General features: G+C 37.2%; 2 protein-coding genes across 2 annotated transcripts in view; both read right to left on the reverse strand.

The window, feature by feature from the left end:
* Window positions 1-5,493, reverse strand: part of LOC110097029 (zeaxanthin epoxidase, chloroplastic) — a 30,859-nt gene extending 25,366 nt beyond the window's left edge. The window contains exons 1-5 of the mRNA XM_020823236.2: window positions 4,840-5,493; window positions 4,263-4,425; window positions 4,036-4,110; window positions 3,859-3,959; window positions 3,553-3,668 (exon numbers count right to left, since the gene is read on the reverse strand). Of these exons, the coding sequence (XP_020678895.1) occupies window positions 3,553-3,668; window positions 3,859-3,959; window positions 4,036-4,110; window positions 4,263-4,425; window positions 4,840-5,327 (943 nt within the window). The 5' untranslated portion in view covers window positions 5,328-5,493. The remainder of the gene's footprint in view (window positions 1-3,552; window positions 3,669-3,858; window positions 3,960-4,035; window positions 4,111-4,262; window positions 4,426-4,839) is intronic.
* A 165-nt stretch (window positions 5,494-5,658) lies between these two features.
* LOC110097020 (bZIP transcription factor 23-like) overlaps window positions 5,659-19,978 on the reverse strand; it is a 14,821-nt gene continuing 501 nt past the window's right edge. The window contains 6 exon segments of the mRNA XM_028696522.1: window positions 5,659-5,775; window positions 10,498-10,563; window positions 17,405-17,473; window positions 17,476-17,634; window positions 17,693-17,742; window positions 17,843-18,018. Of these exon segments, the coding sequence (XP_028552355.1) occupies window positions 10,502-10,563; window positions 17,405-17,473; window positions 17,476-17,634; window positions 17,693-17,742; window positions 17,843-18,018 (516 nt within the window). The 3' untranslated portion in view covers window positions 5,659-5,775; window positions 10,498-10,501.

Consider the following 19,978-nt stretch of genomic DNA (forward strand, 5'->3'; position numbering starts at 1 on the left):
TAGGGAAAGTTGGCATATTTTGGAGGAAACTATAGAAGCCTATTTAAGGCTAACAATAGGGTGATTTCTGATGGATATTTTGACTTTGCTGAAATTAGAATTTCTAAGATTGTGAGGGCTCTAGCCGCCGGCTAATGATTTGGGAGAGTCAGATCTTCCTCTCCAATTGAAGATCCAACCGTGTCTTGATGTTTTCTTTCATATATCTTGCAATAAAAAAAAAAATTGGTATGTTCTTAAATTCCTTTTATCGTTCATTGATTTCGAGAAAATTGTATCAATTTCCTATTAAATTGGTATCAGAGCACTTTTTTGGTACCTATGGCGGCAAAGAAAGTTGATGCCTTGGACGAGCATCTTAAAGAAAAAGTTTGTCAACTAAAATAGGCGTTTGAGGATCGAATGACATCAATGGAGAAAAAAAATTTCAACCTAGAAGGAATGATAAAAAAACTATTGGAACTTCACACCCAACCAACAACATCAAAGGCGAGAGCACCATTTATTGGACTGGGAAGTGAGGGAAACTCTAATATAGGGATGATGAGGGACTATCGAGAGGCAGAAGTTTTGGGGGAAGAATAGAGATGCCATCTTTGGAGCCACTTCCAAGAAGGGGAAAGGGTGAAGGAGTGAGATTTTTGGTGAAGTTGAGAAGGAAAAAAAGATGGGGGGAAGATAGAAGCACCAGACATGATTAAGCCACTTCTACAACAATATCAAAAGATGGTCCAACCAGTTCAAGGGTTGCCTCCTCTACAGGAATGCGGGCATGCAATCAATCATCTTGAATGGAGTCTCACCTATCAGTGCTCATCTGTATCGTCATCCCCAAATCCAGAAGGATGATGGAGGAAGGGATTATTTGACCGAGTGTCAGTCCATTTCTCAGTCCAGTGCTATTAGTCAAATGCTTCAACAACAATTTCCTTCATTCCACCTTGAGGACAAGGTGACACTTGGGGAGGGAAGTATTGATGGACCGGCCAATTTGATTGAGAGAGAGAGAGAGATGTTTAGGAAGGTTATAATCAAATTTGAATTATTTAGGAATGTTTAAATTACAATTGGGAGAGATTTATTTAAGCAAGAGATCTAATTTGAATTCAAAATCTAAGAGGAAATTATTTAGGGAATATGTGAAGGAATTAAAGGGAGGGTGTTTAGGAAAATTTTAGTTACAATTGGGAGAGAATTAATTAGGAAAATAAATCTAATTTAAATTCAAATATGAGGGGAAATTATTTAGGGAAAGGGTAAGATTTGGGAGGGAATTATGGGAGCTTATTTAAGGCTATCAATAAGATGATTTTAGGAGGATATTTTGAGTTTGCTGAAATTAAAATTTCTTAGGTTGTGAGGGCTCTAGCAGCCGGCTAGGAATGTGGGAGAGCCGGATCTTCATCTCCAATTGAAGATCCAACTGTATATTGATATTTTCTTCTATAGATCTTGCAATAAATAAATAAAAAAGATTTTGATGTGTTCTTAATTTTTTATTGTCATTCACTAATTTCGAGGAAATTGTATTCATTTCCTATCACATTTGAAAAACACTAGGATGCTACAACTTGTGTGACATGTAATTCTCAACCATAGGATGATCTTTCATATCTTCTTCAAAGTTAATTTTTCTCAAATATTTGGAGCTGAATTTTTTCTCTTTTTGGAGTCATTGATTCTACAAACAACAACAAAAGCGCTTTCTCACTCTAGAGAGCACCTACAATAATATTTTTTCTAAGAACACTGGGCATCTTCCTGTTAGTAACGTAAAATTTTGAAGAAAAAAAAAAAACAAATAAAATAATTTGGTTTAATCATCCCCCAAGCATAAACATTATAAGGGGAATAAGGAACTCCTTATTGTCAAGAAGAAGTTAGAGCTCAACCTTCCAAGATAAGCCTTTAGATTTATTATGCAGCTATCAAACTAAGTGCTACTCAATTGCATTATGTTGAACTCTTCGGTGTATCATTTTTTCTTCCTTTGTAACCTTGTGATCTCTTTGTTCTATTAACGAGAAGGGCATTTTTCCTCCAACTTTCACAACGAAAAAACATATGTTGGACCCCAAAATGAATCTAAAAGAGCACATAAGCCTTTAGGAGTCTCTAGAAAGGCATGAATTTAAGAGTGTCAAAAAGCTCGACATTCACAAAATGCTCTAGTTCGCTCAATAACTAGTTCAAGATTACTTGTTTGGCAACTAAACGAGATGAGCTTGAATGAGGTATTTCAGCTTATTTGCTAAAGTACGACCACCAAAAGGAATTGTTCGATCATATTCAATTGATACATATACAAAAAATATAGAAATATGTAGATAGAGAGAGAGAGAGAGAGTGTGTGTGTGTGTGTGTGTGTGAGAGAGAGAGAGAGAGAGAGAGAGAGAGAGATTTTACAACTACATGTGAAAGGTTTAGCTTTACTCATTTATTTTACCAGTAAAACAATTGCATATACTGTGTAAATCATATACTAACATTTTTAAAGTTCTACAATGATTGTGTTGTAGTATGAAAATCATAAATATATTTTCACGCAATCAAAGCATCAACTGAAATATTGCCAAAGCATTTGATACTCATTGATTAGGCGTGCTAATTGTGTCGACTTAACAATAAGCTTAGGATGAACTAGACTTTTTAAACTGTCAACAAAGCCGAACTATCCTTTTTTATGACTGGATAGTTAGATGAATCAAGCCAAATAAGAACACAACTTATCATGTTCAATTTGGCAAAAGCCTTCTTCCGAGAGAAATCTATAGTGCAACTACTACAAAAAGAAAAATAAATAGCCTGTTGTTTCAAGATCAAGTGCTAAGTCAAAATTTAGAGCTATTGTCCAGGGATTTTGTGAGCTTATGTGGATCAAAATTATTTAAAAAAAAATAAAAATCAAAAGGGAATGACCAATGAAGATATTATATAACAATAAATCTACCATTAGCATTACTCATAATCTAGTAGAACATTATTATAACAAACATATGGAGGTGGATAGACACTTCATTAAAAAGAAATTAGAAAGTGGGTTGATAAACTTGCTTAGAATCCTTAAGCATATGGATTGAGTCTTCTAACTATTGGATTGGTCATCTTATGGCCCTTAGATTACAATATATATGCCTCCCCTCTTCCTATTCTAGCCATCTATCCCTCTTGATGACTTTTTTATCCTCTTCTTTTAAAAATAACATTGATTTATTTCTATTGTAAGCTTTTAGAGAAATCTATAGATAGATACTTACACACTTCGTACAAAATCAAGCAATAAACTCTAAAAGAGTTTTTCTACTTTTTCTTAAAAATGGTATTCTTTGCTTTTCACATAAGAACTATTTAGTTTGTGCAAATAACTCTATTCTATCAACCTGCCCCACCACGAACTGGGAAGCTTTCTTTCTCCATTGATGAACAATATTCCTTCTATGTTTGTACATGACTTATTTCTAAAAAGGGTGGCAAAGCTCAATTGGCCTTACACATGCTGGAGCGAGCACTGAATGAAATTAAAGTACAGAGAAATCGATGCAGAGGTAATACCATTTGGCACATCAGAGCCACCCGGTGGTTCATTGTGGAATGCATACCATTGCATTTTTCCAGCACCAACATCTGAAGAAACAAAATATTGCTTGTGACCAAGAAAAACACGGTACCTTCAAAAAAGCATTCCTCAAGCATTAGACTGCAACGTAAACAGAAATTTCATAAAAATGGCATACATTAAATGATAACGCTCTCCTGAATTACTCACTAGTTATCAAAGTTCCAAACCAGCAACAAAAAATTTTCTAGGAAATGCATATAGATAAATGGAAAAAGAAAAGCTAAAAGAGGGACTTATACCCAACAGTGTCTATATCAGGAGGCACAAAATCCGCAATACCAGTATAGCAAGTATATCCTGAGTAAGATGCCTCACTGTAACCAAATAAGATCTCCCGTACCTGCTTATATATGGTATTATTATCTAAAATATACAGCTTCCTTTAATATTTAATAAAAAAAATCACATCCAACTACCTTAGACCAAATACCATCTGCTCCAACAAGAAGATCACCTTCATACTGCTGACCATTTTCAAGAATCACAGTCACCTAAGCTTCAATGCTAGCATATTAGATCCATTATAAATTCTAACTAAGCGTGTGAAATATAATATTTCACTTTGTGCTGTTAACTTTCAAAATTAGAATAAAAGGAAAGGAAAAAAAAAAAGAAAAAGCCAAAGAGTAGAAGCTCTACTGACCTTGTTTCCATGGTCGGCAAAATCTACAATTTTACTATCATTCAAAATAACATCATAACCAACAGCATTGGCTAATATTTGCTGCAAAGACATGCGACTTATGACCCTTGTAACAGGAAGGCCACGTTCTGCAGCTGGAGTGAACGTATCAAACTTGATATACCTGAATACCAGGAGAAAGTTGGTTGGCAATGTAATAGTTAACTCATGAAGAAATTTATAAAAAAATTATATTAGAGTATCCTGATTAAAAAGTGATTAGGATAGATCTCAAAGCTCTAAGACTAGCTTTGAGATTGGTGAATATTACCTACATATATATTGCACTCATCTCAAAACAAATCCAAAAGATTTGAGACCTAATCTGGACAAAACTTTGGCTATACAACCAAAACATGAATGATAGTAAGTTAATCACAACATGAAATACATCACATCCCTCAATCGCAGGCACTGATATACCAAATTGCACAACAAAATAGATTAAGAACTTTGCTAACCAGGTATATGGCATTGCAGCCACCAGAAAAAAAAAAAAGAAACAATGGGAAGGAGATGAAGAAAAGAGAAGATATACCAGGTACCAGAAATCCCGTCGACAAGACCATTTATCCTGTCGCCAGTTACACATCCTGTTTCCATCACTTCCTCGGCCACCTGCGAGTCGATAGCCTCGAGCGCAGCCAGTGCGTTGCTTTGAATCTGAATCGGCCCCCTATACTGCCCCTCCCCTCTAATCGCGCTCATGTCCTTCTCAAACACCAACACATCGAAACCCTTCTTCTTCACCGCCAGCGCCAGCACCAACCCACCAATCCCACCCCCGGCGATGAGAATACGAAGCTTCTTGCGCTCCAGATCCAACTCCGGCAGAGCAGACCCCACTTGGGCCAGATTGCCGGTAGCCGATGTAAGAATCCCCCTCTGCCTCCACATCTGCTTCCTACCGTTGTAAAATCGATTCCTTTGGAGGGAAACTAGATAAGGTTCATCGGGTAGAAGAACCGGAGATAGATATGACAAGTGGGTAGGAAAAGGGAGGAGAGCAGCGCGGAAGAGCACCATAATGGCGTCGTCTCAATGAGAAATCAAGTTACTTTTACCACTCGCAGAAGCAGTACCGTACTCCGGGAACTGGATAATGAGCAATTCTCTTAAAAATGCCGACTTTTCTTCGCACATATTGCTCTTTTCTTCAACCACAGAGCTATTCTGACATATTTTCTTTTCTGGTGGTGGAGATCGTAAGTGGGAATGGTGGGCAACAATCAGAAGCCAGAAAAAGCTTCGTTTTTGAACTGAGATAACATGAGAGCCAAGTTCAAGGTGGATGTCTTGACAGCTGGAGATGGCAGGGAGATCTTTAACTGTAAATACTGGATGTGGATTACAAGAGCAGGGGCCACACACCTCAAGTCGGCATCACGCTCGGCGAATCCCCTCTCAAGTATTCCGACCATATATTGCTCCATGCGCGCCATGCTCTTAGCTTAATCGCATCAAGACAAAGCTCCTGAGTTAATAATTGTGAATATAAGCGACAACATATGGATAAATTTTATAATCCTTTTTATAATCATATTATGCCTTAAAATTTTTAAAAGACTTTTGGGTCGGCTGCATTAAAAAAATGGCGCATTTTATTTTAATGTTTTTAATGTTGATATAAAATAAAATACAATTTTAATGTTAATTGTCCACTTGCACCCATCTCCGCCGCCCCTCCCGTCGCAAACGCCCATCGCCGTCGCCTGTTACAATCGTCCACCTCCCACCACCACCTGTTCACAGCATTGCCTATGCCCTCTTTCATCGCTATTAAAAATACGTTATAACAAATGTAAAAATATTTTTATATATTTAATTTATAAATCTAACTAAATTATATTTTTAAAAAATATCTGCATTTTATTGATTTTATATTTTTTAAATATATATATTTTTTTAAACATTCAAAAAATAATAAAAAAATTTACAGAAATATCTGTAATATATTTTGAATTTTGTTATGAAATATTATGATGTATGTATATATATATATATATATAATATTTGCGGCCGTAGAGAAATATAAAGTTTAACGTCTTAGCGTTGTATTGTACGAAGATCCAGCACACAAGCAGATAAATGAGAGTATATAGCATTCATATGAGACACCAAGATGTTTACGTAGAAAACCTCTGAAAATGAGGAAAAATCATGGGGCCTAGCCCAGTTTGAATGAATCCACTATTATTTGCAGTCGATTACAAATGAGGTCCTTCCTTAGGGGGAATGCCTTGCCTTGATGTACATTATATGAAGTACATGATGGAAATACAAAAAGTCACTGTTAACATATTCGTTTGGTCGGAAGGATCTTAGTTGATGGGCGACGGAGGTTGGAAGGACCATTGTCTGACGACGGAGGTCAGAAGGACGACGTCAAGTAGAAGTCCAGCAATGGAAAGAAATCCAACATCGATAGGATGTTGACGAAAATCCGACAAAGGGCAGAAGTCCAGCATCAAGGTAAAATTCTGGCGAGGAGTGGACTCCGGTGTCGGGTAGAAGTCCAACGTCGGCCGAGGAGAACTCCGATGTTAGATGGTATTCGAGCAAAACTCCAGAGTCACTTGGAGATCGGATAGGATCCGGCATCACTTAAAAGTCAGACGGAACTACGGCATCACTTAAAAGTCAGGCGGAACTACGACATCATTTGAAAGTCGGGCGAAACTCCGACGATGGTCGAGGAGGACTTCTTCCCTCCTACTCTTCTTCCTTGGTTCCCTCTTAAGAGAAATGAAGAGATTATTTATATTTCTGAGAGTGACATGACCCGTAAATAGGGGGAGGATCAAGGACAAATGTGGAGTGGTTTGAATGGATGGCCGATATTAAATCCTTGATTGTGGACCGTTTCGTCAAATATTTGAAGTCTTAATGATATTGAAATTGGCGATCTTGGTTTGTTGGATTCGTCTCGTTGAGCGCTCGATTCGACTATAAGCATTGTCAGTGTTTTGAAACCATTTGATAATCCAATTGTGGTTTTGAACTTTCCAACGGCGCTTCGGGTCTTCAATTTGGACCCATTTGGGTTTGGATTTTGATAGATTGAGTTTGAATTGGATGTTGTTGTGGTATTCGTTCCGAGATCAGTTGGACTGTATGTTTGTTGAAATGTGGAAGTTCAATGATGGATCCATTATTGTAAGTTTGAAGTTTTCCAATTTTGATTGTTGCTTCAAGATTTCGTGTTCCGATCCAGATAACTTTTTATGATGAATGTGATGTAGATATAATATATTATGTTGTGATATATATATATAAATTATAAGAAATATATATATATATATATGTTGTAGTATGTGATAGTGGTGGTTGGTGAGTAGGGGTAATTAGGATTAGAATCTATGCAGAAGAGTATATTGTGTATGATGTTAATAGTTGATATTTTTGTTATTGTCGTGTATAGATATTTGATGTTGCTCGATGGATGTCAGAACTGTGTCCGTTATTTTTGGCGGTTGCAATTAATGAGTTGCTTTGAGTACTGTTATGATAAATCGATTGTCAGTTGATTGGGAGTTGATGTGTATGTAGAGCTTGGTTTTAGTGTACTGTGTTGATTTTGGGATAATGGTGTCGTCAGAGTGTGTGTTGAGGAGGATATATGACAATAGAAAAAGTATAGATGTTGCGAGGTTGTTGGGTGGTAAAGGATAGTGGTGTGTGCTGGTGTTGAGTATCAAAGGAAAACCTTCTAATAGTTTTAAATGGTTGTGGTAGAATCAAAATGGTGCAAGAAAAATATAATAAAAATATTCAAATAATTTGTTTAGATTGTATTAATAATTGCTGATTATTGAGAAAAAATATATAAAGATGTTTATTACGATAATTAGGAGTCTAGAACATCAAATATGCGATATAAAGATTTTTAGTTTTTAATGATTTATATTCATATTGCGTTTTAGATAATAAGGATGAAGATATATATATATAGTTAGGTAGTATGTTGTTAGGTATACCGGTGTTTAATATATATATATATATATATATATATATATATATATATATTAGTCAAATATAGATATAGAAGTAGTAAGGATTTAATTCAAGTGAAACCTATTAACGATGAAGATAAAAAAAAATATTTTTATTTGAAGAGGATATTCAACAAAAATGGATGAGATGTTTTTATAAACTCTTCAATAAAGATTATGAGTGTGATTGACTTTAGTGACCTTAGCACCTAAATGAAAATAAAAATATTTACTTTTATCAGCGTGTTAGTAAAACCGAAATTAGAGAGACTTTAAAGAAAATGAAGTGTGGAAAAGTTATTAGATCTAATAATATTCCAATAGATGTGTGGAAATGCTTAGGAGATGGAAGGAATTTTTTGGCTTACTAAATTTTTAATATTATTTTGAAGACTGAAAAGGTGTCAAATGAGTATAGAATGAGTTTGTTGATTCCTATTTTTTAAGAATAAAGGTGATGCATAAGATTGTGTGAATTATAGAGGAATTAAATTAATATATCATATTTTAAAACTATGGGAGATAGTTATAAAGCATAGATTACAGCATGATACTAATGTTTCTCAAAATCAATTTGGATTCATGTCGGGTAGGTCTAATATGGAAGCTATACATTTATTGAGAGCTTTGATGGAGAAGTATAGAGAGAATTAGTTGGATATACTCATGATATTTATTGATTTAGAAAAAAAGCATATGATAAAGTCACATAAAATGGCGGCCTTCTAATGACCCAATTAGAAAAGTAGATGTATTAGATTTGACTTATGTTAAGAAATATAGAGGTAAACCTAAAAAGACTTGATTAGAAAATATTAGAAATGACCTTTCTTTATAAATTTAAATGAGAATTTAACTTTTAACAAGGCACAATGAAGAAAAAAGATTCATGTAGTTGACCTCATATAGTTGGATAAAGGATTGGTGTTTATTGTATATGATAAAGTTTCAAGAGAAGTGCTATATAGAGTTCTAGAAAAGAAAGAGGTTAATAATGCTTATATTCAAGTCATCAAGGATATGCATGCAATAGCTATTACTTATGTTCAGACGCAAGGTGATTTGACCAAGTATTTTTTCCATTTTGTTTGGATTACATCAATGATCAACCTTAAGCCCATATATTTTTGCTTTAGTCATCACTAGACATTTCCAAGAGATTGTTGCTTGTTACCCTGGTGTTTGCTTGTTACTGATAATATTCTTCGTGTTGATAAGACTAGAAAGGGAGTTGAAGGTAAACTAGAATTATGGAGGTCAACCTTAGAGTTTAAAGGCTTTCGTTTGAGTAGATCTAAAACTGAATATATGGAGTGTACTTTTAGTGATAATAGATCTAGTTGGAGATTGTGACTTTGAGTGATCAAGTCATTAATAAAAGTACGTATTTTAAATATCGTAGGTTTATTGTTCAAAGTGATGGTGAAATAAATGTGAATATTATTAATAAAATTCGAGTTGGATGGTTGAAGTAGAGGAATGCATCAAGCTTGTTGTGTGATAGAAAAGTCACCCACAAATTTAAGGAAAAATTCTATAAGATGTTGGTTAGATCTTTAATGCTTTATGGTGCAGAATATTGGTCATTAAAAGAGAAGCATAATATTAAGTTAAGTTTTGTAGAGATGAGGATGCTCAGGTGGATGAGTTGCTTTACTGTTAGAGATAGGATATGAAATGAACATTTATGTAAAACAGTTGGAGCAACTCCAATGGAAGATAAGATTAGAGACAGTCATCTTAGATGGTTTGATCACATAAAACGACGGCCTTCCAATGACCCGATTAATAAAGTAGGTGTATTAGATTTTAATTATGTTAAGAATGGCAGAGGTAAACCAAAAAAAAAAACTTGACTATAAAATATTAGAAATGACCTATCTTTATTAGATTTAAATGAGAATTTAACTTTTAACATGGCACAATGGAGAAAAAGGATTCATATAGCTAACCGCATATAGTGGGATAAAAACTTGATGTTGTTGTTGTATTAATATTAATAATTCAAATTTTTTGTTCTTACAGAAGAATTTCTTGATAGAAATTGCAAACCAAAAGAAAAATGAAAGGATAAAAAAAAGCCAAGCTCACAAACTAAAAAATAAACTTCTCTGTGGTCTGGAAACAATATGAAGGTGCGCTAGATAGATTCAGGATCATGCAAAAACTACCTGGTTTTTATTAACAGTGCATGAGGAACTTACCTTATCAAACAGGCGTAAAGAAACAAATATTCGAACTGCCCACGTCATTGAGATCCCTTGCAGAATCTAGTAGTCAAAACAAGGGATTTCAGATCAAAACCGAGGTAGGAAATCCTGTCAAGAAGATGAAGAAAAGACAAGCAAGCAATGTAACAGTACAAACTGGTTCTCAGAGAAAATTTGATAATCGTATTCTGCCTCTTCTCAGCTACAGCTTTTCATATTATACTAACAAGTATCCTGATGCTTTCAAGCATCCACCTAAAAAAAGGGACTAAAAGGTTAAAGGGTAAACATGTACTAGCATACTAATAATAGTAACTAAAATAGTAGAGCATAAATATAACTAACAGAATTTTGGCAATGATTTTGTAAATAATATTACATAAAGAAATGGGCCTAAAATCCGAAAAAGAGCAGGCATACTTAGATTTGGGAATTAGAACAATGGCTGTTGCTTTAACCACACGGGGAATATACCCTTGGGCGAAGAAAGATTTAACTGCTTTGCACACACTAGGCCCAATAATATGCCAGCCAGATTTGTAAAAATGAAAGTTAAACCCATCCGGGTTAGGCGCAGAAGAGGACCACCCAAAAAAACTGCTTTTTTAATTTCTGAATTAGTCACAACCTGAATAAGAGATTGAGAATAAGCTACAGGCAAGCAACGTCTAGTAGGAAAATGATCCATATCATTAAAGGTTAGGGGGGAGGGTTATAAAGAGCTTGGAAATGACTAATGATGGAAGAGATGAAGTCATCTCTAGTGGAGTTAGTGACTGTGGAGCTAAGATTCACCACCGCCTTGCTGCTGCAATATCTACTGTGAATCTTGGCATATAAAAATGTTAGATCATCTTCCCCACGACTCAACCAGTTAGATTTAGCTCTCTGAATGACCCAAGAAGCTTGCATAGAGGAAAGCTCGGAGATTTGAAAATTAATACCTTTTAAAGTGGCATTCAGAGAGGAGTTTAAAGGATTCGCACTAACCATCTCAAGACAAACCGATCATAAATTATGATGAAGCTCATCAAGCTGATTTTTTATGATAGAAGAGTTTACCCAGCTCTCTTTTTTAATATTTGCTTTGAGCAATCTAAGGATTTGACATAAATTAAGCATAGGATTTCCAGAAATATCCTTGGATAAGGCCTCAAGCACAGGTTGCCAGTACCTATTCATATTAGTCTAGAAATTTTTGAAAAAAAATCTGTGTTTAGAAGCAAGAGAGATGCCAGAATGAAGGACAATTGGAGAATGGTCCGAGCATGAGGGACTTTGCAGGGAGCAATACGAGCTCGGAAATGTTCTCATCCAAGCCTCGTTGATAAGAGCTCTATCCAATTTAATATGAAATGGATTATCGGTGCGCTGATTAAACCAAGTGTAATGACATCCAACCGAGTGCATGTCCGTCAAGGACAAATCAAAAATTAAAGTATTGAGCTCCCAAAGATTGCTTTGGGTAAGAGGAGACCCACCCAGTTTTTCCGATGCGAATCTGCAACAATTGAAATCTCCCATAAGCAACCAAGAGGTGCTAGGGGTCGGAACAAGCTGCCTAATTTGATCCCAAAGCAAAACTCTGTCAAAGGCACTGTTAGCAGCGTAAATAACAGTTAATTGAAAAGGTGGGAGGCTACTGAAAGAGACGGAGCCAGAAATTAATTGTGAGATTTGAAAGCAGGAGAAAAAAGCAATTTCTTAGAGTTCTGCTTGATCCAAATTCAACCAGATTTGGAAAGATCGAAGTTATTGCAAGAGTACTCAGTCACAAAAACAGTGTGAGATAGGGAGAAGAAGGGGTCCCAGAGTGAGGATGCAAGAATCCTATTTTCTAGTAAGCAAATCATGTCCAAATTAAAGGATTGAATCAGACATTTACAACAAAACACTTTATCAGGGCTGTTGAAACCGCTGATATTCCAAGAAGCAATGGAATGAATTGACATTAGGATTTAGGTGGCTGTGGGGGTTTCCTCCCCTGTTTCCCCTTGGGAGCTTTCTTTGGTTGCGTTGAACTAAACTATGTTGTCAATAATCAAAAAATTTCGCAGCAGAACCCCCTGTAACTGGAAGATTGGATTCAATTTAGCCTTCATCCTGAAGTTGAAGTATGCCAAATTTGTTAGAAGAAATCACCGCCGTAGACGGATGCATGCCTGGGATGATAGAGGTGCTAGAAGAGGAGGTTTCAACATCCGTGGGTTAGTTAAGGTTTGGGATGGTAGGATTCACCTTGTCAGATGCGTCAAAAGTGGATGTCAAGGGGATTGGAGGAGGTGGATGCTGAGAAACCAGCTTGTCCAAGTAGGGTTGCTAGGCGGGACAGAGGGATTTTGATTTAGGTTTGGTGGAGCAGTGGAGGATGGGATTATCTGTGTTGAGAGGGAGGGAGTAGGATTTACGTTTTTTGGGGCAACAACAGATGTTGTTGATGGACCATTTTGAATGTTGGTTGCATTCTGATAGCCAATAACTTGAGGAGGAACAAAGGAAGTACGACCTCTGGGCTTTCTACTGGAACTTCTTCCTCTTGCGGTAGGCACCGCAGAGATGGGGTTAGTAGAGGGATTGGACTGTCAGAAGGTTTTGACAAGCATAATGAGGAATAGTGAACTAGGGAATTGCTAATAGGTTATGCATTTGATCATTAAAGATAATCAAGCAGGCTTTGTGAAATCCAGAGTCTCTACGAATAATATTATTCTGGCTAAGGAACTTCACTGGAACATTAGGTGCAATTCCCCAAAATTTTTTGTGCTAAGTTAGACATCCGTAAAGCCTTCGATGCGGTTTATAGGGATTTTCTCCTGGAGAGGATGAAGCAAAAAGGTTTTCCTTGCATGTTTATTAATTGGATTAAATCTTGCATTGTTGATGTCAATTTCTCTATAGTGATAAATGGTGCTCTGGAAGGGTACTTCTCTTCTTCTGCGAGCCTGAGGCAAGGTTGCCCTCTCAGTCCATACCTTTTTTGCATAGTCATGGATGATTTCTCTGCTCTGATTGATAATGGGGACTTTAAAGGTATCAACTTAAATGGCTATAAGTTAACTCACCTCCTATATTCTAATGATCTTTTGGTATTTGGGAAGCCGGATATCCAAAATTGCAATAATTTGTCTCATGTTCTCAATTCTTTCGGTAATGCTTCTGGTCTTCATATAAACTAATAAAAAAGTTGTGTTATGTTCCCTAACAGTATTGGGAATCAGGAGGAAATCTGTACTGCTTTATACATTTCAAACATTGCTCCTTAGATCACTTATTTGGGTATTCCTCTGTCTTTCAATAGACTAAAAGTTTCGGATTACTTACCTCTCATGGACAGGATCTCTTATAAGTTATCTGGATGGAATGTCAACCTCCTTTCGTTGGCTGGTCATTTGCAATTTTTGAAATTCATGATTTTAAATTCCATAGCTTATTGGATTTGCGGATCTATCTTACCCAAAAGTGTTTCTAAATTTGTTAGGAAAGTTTCCTCCAAGTTTTTGTTTTTTGGTGAATCTGGGTCCACGAGGAAACTTCGTTTGGTTTCTTGGGACAATGTGTGCAAGCCCAAATACCTTGGAGGATTGGGTTTGACTTCTCTACAAGCTCTATAATTTGCTTATAATTGCTCAATCATTAGCAGAATGTACAATAGAGAATCCCCATTATCCTCTTGGCTGATTCATACCTACTCTTCCCCCTGGCGTCCAGCTTCTGAAAATTTGTTTGTAACTATGTTGTTCATTTTAAGCATGCTTTTCATTTCAATGTCACCACTTCTTCACCTATTCATTTGTACCGGGATCATTGGTGCAAGGGGTATATTATTGCTGATATATCAGATGGGAATGCCTTGCTGCATGCGTATGACAAGAATGCCCTTGTTAAAGATCTTATTATGGGAGATAAATGGAATCTGCCTGCTGAGCTTCCCAGTTCAGTTGTTAATGTCATTATTGAGATTCCCATTCTTCACAACACAGCTGTTTGCTTATCATGGGGTAACTCGGGTGTTGATAAATTTGCTTTATATATTAAGGAGTTTTATAAATATCTACCCCCTGCCCTTGGGCAGATATGATTTGGCATAAAAATCATGCTTTGTGTTTCTCCATTTATGTCTGGCTCTCACTGGTGGGGGGACTCAAAACAGTAGATGCCTTGAACAAACGTAACATTTATGTTGATACGACTTGTAACCTATGCTCCTTCTCCAATGAGCCCACATCCCATCTATTTTTCGAATGCAACTATTCCTTTTCTATTAAAGTAGAAAAGGTACTAAGATAAAATGCCCCTCCAACCTTATCTATGTAAAGATATACTGTATCATATGTCCTCTCCATGAAGATAATTTGTGTTGATTGAGTCTATGTTGGCTGAAATATCATCCAGTGGGAAATATTGGTATATATCTGAAATATTGAAGGCATATGCCGTGTTGAACTCATCTAGTAGATCAACAACATATGCGTAATTGTTGAATTTTTTGACAATAGGGAATGCTCCAAACTTTAGGCGGCTTAGCTTAGAATAAGTTCCAAGAGCAAAACATTCTTTTCTCACACGAACCAATACTAAATCCCCAAGATTTCTAATATATATCCCTCCAATGGAATCAGTAGCCGGCTTATATTGATTATTAGACTCCTATAGCTTCAACCGAACATTAGATAGAAAATCCGAAAACTGTTCAGTCCAACACTAATGCTGCCTTGCTTTTACATTTGGGAAGAACAGGAATATCAAGAATATTGTTTGGCATTTCACTGTAAATTATGCCGAAAGAACACCTACCCATTGAGCGATTTGGCATGGAATTGAATGTGAATTCCGCTTGGCCGAGTACCTCATTCCATAATTTAGGATGCTCTTGCACTAAACGGCAAAGTAGATTGTCAGTGTTCTATTTACCATTTCGATTTGCCCATCTATTTGTAGGTGGTAAGAAGAACTTAAATGGATTTGAGTATGCAGGCATTTCCACATCTCTCGCCAAAAGTTATTTATAATTTGAGCATGAGGCTTCTTGGGATTCCATGAAGGTGAACTATCTCTTGAAAAAAAAATTTTCAATGTTTAGGGCATCAAATATTTTTTTGCGAGCAATAAAGTACACCATTTTGAAAAAATGATTTACGACCACCATAATAGAATCATTTCCAAGCTTAGTGCGAGGTAAATCCAAAACAAAGTCCAAACTCAAATATTCCTAAATAGATTCAAGTACTGGCAAGGGTTAAATAAACTTGTGTTTTGACTGCAACCTTTATAACTTTAGCATATAGAGCATCTCTCCACAAATCGAGAGACATCTTTCCTTAAATAAGGCCAAAACAAGCGCAGTTGTAGTTGTGCGATGGTATTTTCACGGCCAACATGAGCAGATAAACCTCCACTGTGCACCTCTTTAATGATCTATCGCCTCCAAGAAGACTTTGGAACACGAAGAAGGTTGCCTTTTGGCGAGTAGAGTATTCCGCCACCACTTCTTTATTAATGAATTTGTGAACAAATGTCCAAAATACTCATTATCGGGGGTATAACTCTTCCAAACACTCAAGGCCAAAATATTATGTTTGAATTGTGTCAGAAGAGCTACTATGCGACTGAGCGCATAGACCACACGATTATGTGCGTCTCTTTTTTGTTTTAAAACAAAAATGAATTTCTGTAAGAAAAGAATCCAACGTGTATGCATTCTATTTATGTTCTTTTGTGTTAATATACTATAAAGCTTTGGGATCACTGCAATGAACAAAATCCTAGTGAAATAAATAATGTTCCCATTGTTTTAAAACTCGAATGACAACATATAACTCTTGTTGTTATACAATCCACTATTGCCTTGTTGGGCATTATTTTTCACTAAAACATTCAATCGGTTTATTTTCTTAAGCTAATACGGCACCCACACCTACTGTTGAAGTATTAATATCCACTATAAATGCATGGCTTATCAAAATTTGGGAGAGCTAAGACAAGTGCTGTGGACAGCTAAAACTTGATGGCTTCAAAGCTTCTTTACTAAGTTGATGTCCACAAAAACAATTTATGCATCAAACCATCGATTATTGGAGTCATAATTATGCTGAAACCTCTAAGAAATCATCAGTAAAAATTGGCCAAGCTATGAGAGCTACAAATATAAAAAAAAAAAGATTGGGATGTTGGCCATTCAACTATAGCAATAACTTTACGTGGGTCTACACTCACCCCGACTACCGAAACAATGAATCCCATGAATGAAATACTTGGAGTGACAAATTCACATTTAGAAATATTCAAGTATAACTCGTTCTGCCTCAATACCTCAAAAATTCTCGTCAGGTGTAGCAAATGATCTTTCATAGTGGAACTATACACTAGCATGGCATCGAACTATACCACAAAAAATTTACTTAAAAATGGTTTAAGTATTTTATTTATGAAAAGCACAAAAATGTATAGCGTTTTACCCAAACCAAATGGCATTACCTTCCATTCATATAGATTGTGGCGAGTTTTGAAGGTCATTTTCCATTCATCTCCCGGATGAATTCGAATTTGATGATAACCACTGCGAAAGTCAAGCTTTGAAAAAATATTGGAACCAAACAATTTATCCAACATTTCTTCCATTCTCGGCATAGGAATATGAATTTAATAGTGATTTTATTAATGGATCGGTAGCCTGCTCTTTGGATTTAGACCTTCTAATCTAGGTTCCTCTAATGAATTATACTCAACAGTTTTTCCTTAGAATTTTCTTTAAAAAGCATATATTTCATATATGTTTTGAGTTATTATGTGTGTGCAGAATTTTGTGCAACTCGCAAATATGTAAACTCTCTCAAACATTCTAGCACTCAGTATGCAACAATTGGAATGGCCAACTTATAAAGAGAATAAAACAAAAGATCACCTGCTTCCTGGTTCGAGAGTCGAGACCTTGCAGCTGATTCATTGTTCTTTATCGTTCTCCTTTGCTGCTCTCCACGACCTGACCTACTGCTCCACTGCACTTCCTCCCCCTCGAACCCCCATTGAAGACATTGCACGGGAGAAAACAAGAAAGGTCTCCGTTCACTTCTGCAAGGACGTCTGAAGGAATCGGGCTCGTCGGCAATACCAGTGAGACAACGTTGGCCCCTCCTCCCAAGCCAAACCACCCCAGGGATCATCCCATTGTTAATAAGCAGATCCCCAATACCAATGAGTCCTTTGCCTCTAATCCCTAGAAGACTCCCGAGATCGACATTACTGCCCAATCGCAACAGAGGGGTTATGGCCTCGTGCCCGTGGCGGACATAGCGAGACTATCGCTAGAATTGCCAGGAATAGATCTCATCATGATGCCCACTTTACTGCATCCTGCCTGAGAAAAACCGGAGGCGAACCCGCTGTTGTTGTTTCCAGAAGACAACAATCTCCGCAAATAAAAGCGGGACTCGAAACCGAATGGTCGATCCCCTCTCTCACCACCCCAGCTCGTACAAGAAAATCCTTCAGGGTCATCTCCCCTAGGGTCGGCTGCCGCTACTTCTGCCGGAAATCGGATCCACCCACTCCGCCGGCGTTCTCGCGAGTAAGGCCTAACATACCACATCAACGGTCTTCTGACTGAGAGTTCTCCGAAGGGTAAGCGATCGCTGACGCTGGAACAATTATTAAGTCCTCTGACCTGACGTATAGCTACGTTCCGCCTGCCAATAACATGTCGCCCCCCAATAACATGTCGTCACGTGCTCTTACTCTAAACCACGCGGCCCGACGACTTGACCCGGAGCGGAACCCGGAAATGCTATGTTCGCGATTTTCTCGGTATCTCGGTATTTGCTAGGTATTGCTTTGTAAAAATGAGAAATACCGCTCTGTGAAGACCAATACCATGCAAATACCGAGTTGTACCGAGTTTTTTACAACTCGGTACAACTTGGTATTTGCTCAGGATTTGCTCGGTATTGCTAGAAGAAAAACTCAAGTACAACTCGTACAACTCAGTATTTGCTCAGGATTTGCTCGGTAATGCTAGTATGTTTGCTCGGTATTGGTTAAAAAAAAACTCAGTACATACTCGGTATTGCTCAGGATTTGACTCGTATTGCTAGTATTTGTCGTATTGTTTAGAAAAAGAACTCAGTACAATCGTATTAGCCGGATGCTCGTATTGCTCAGGATTTGCCCCCCTAGAAAAAACTCAGTAAACCGTGATTGCTAGAAAAAACTCAGTAGTTGCTGCGTATTGCTAGAAACAACTATTATTGTTCTATCGACTCCAAAGCGCAGCGCAAGCCGAGAGCTTCTCTGCCGAGCGCCTATCCCTTCTCCCATAGTTGATCTTCCACTACTTCTCATTTTTTCCAGCAAAGTCGACGCCTCCACCTCTTCAGAGCGATAATGGCAACCCTTTCAATCCCTTCAGCAGAGAGAGAGAAGAGAGAGAGAAGAGAGAGAGCAGAGAGAGAGAGGAAGACTTCTTCCCATACTCTCCGACGTCGATTCCCCGTCTTCAGGATGGAAAGTTACTCATTTTGATGGCAGCAAAAAACGGGAGCTCGCTTGTAGTCTTCTCTTTACGCGGTTCTTCGGGCCAAATCCTTTTGGGAGAGAGAGTTAAAAAAAACGCATGTGCGAAAATCCCAAAAAACAGCGGGTCGGTCGGGCGTCTTTTCTTCCCTGCTAGTGCGCAAACATTGGTGGCCGAACGTAAGAGGAACGTAGTCGTTCACACGGAACAAATAAAAGTTCCTGACGCTGAGGCAAAGGATTGGGCTGTACCGGTTACCAGCGTGGGGACGCGCGGTAATTTTTATTTGGCGGTGTTTACTCAATTCCAGTTGCCCCCTTACTGTTTACCTCGCGCAGCCCGATTACCCGACCCGGACTGGACCCGGGAATTGTTATGTACGAGCTGATTTCTGCAAACGGAGATATTGCTCGACAAATAACGAGAAATATCATTATGTGAAGACCACTACTAGAAATACCAAGTTTTTGCTAGGTATTGGCTTAGTATTGCTCGGTATTGCTAGATATTGGTCTTGACAGAATGGTATTTCTCGTTATTGTCAAGCAATACTAGCATACTAAGCAATATACGAATAATGCCTAGCAATATGCTAACATACAATATCGGGTTCAGGTTCGGGTCGGGTCGTCGGCTTTGCGCAAAGAGTAAGAGCACGTGGCGATATGTTATTGCCTCCGGATGTAGAGCTACGTTCGGTGTCCGATTAATAATTGTTACGACGCCGGAGGCATTCAAATTTTCTTTTCATAGACATTTTCCAACAAAAAAAACTCATTTTCACTTCAAAATAGTAAAATACACTAATTTATCTCTAATCGAACTTTCTTAACGTAAAAAAAAAAAGAAGATATATATATATTATATATATATATATATATCTTAAAAAAAATAATTGGTGTTTGTGAACAGTGCGACGCTCAAATATCTGATGTCGCACTGTTCACCTTCCGAATGTGACGTGTGATT

This window comes from Dendrobium catenatum, unplaced genomic scaffold, assembly GCF_001605985.2.
Source record: "Dendrobium catenatum unplaced genomic scaffold, ASM160598v2 fragScaff_scaffold_760, whole genome shotgun sequence".
Taxonomy (NCBI): domain Eukaryota; kingdom Viridiplantae; phylum Streptophyta; class Magnoliopsida; order Asparagales; family Orchidaceae; genus Dendrobium; species Dendrobium catenatum.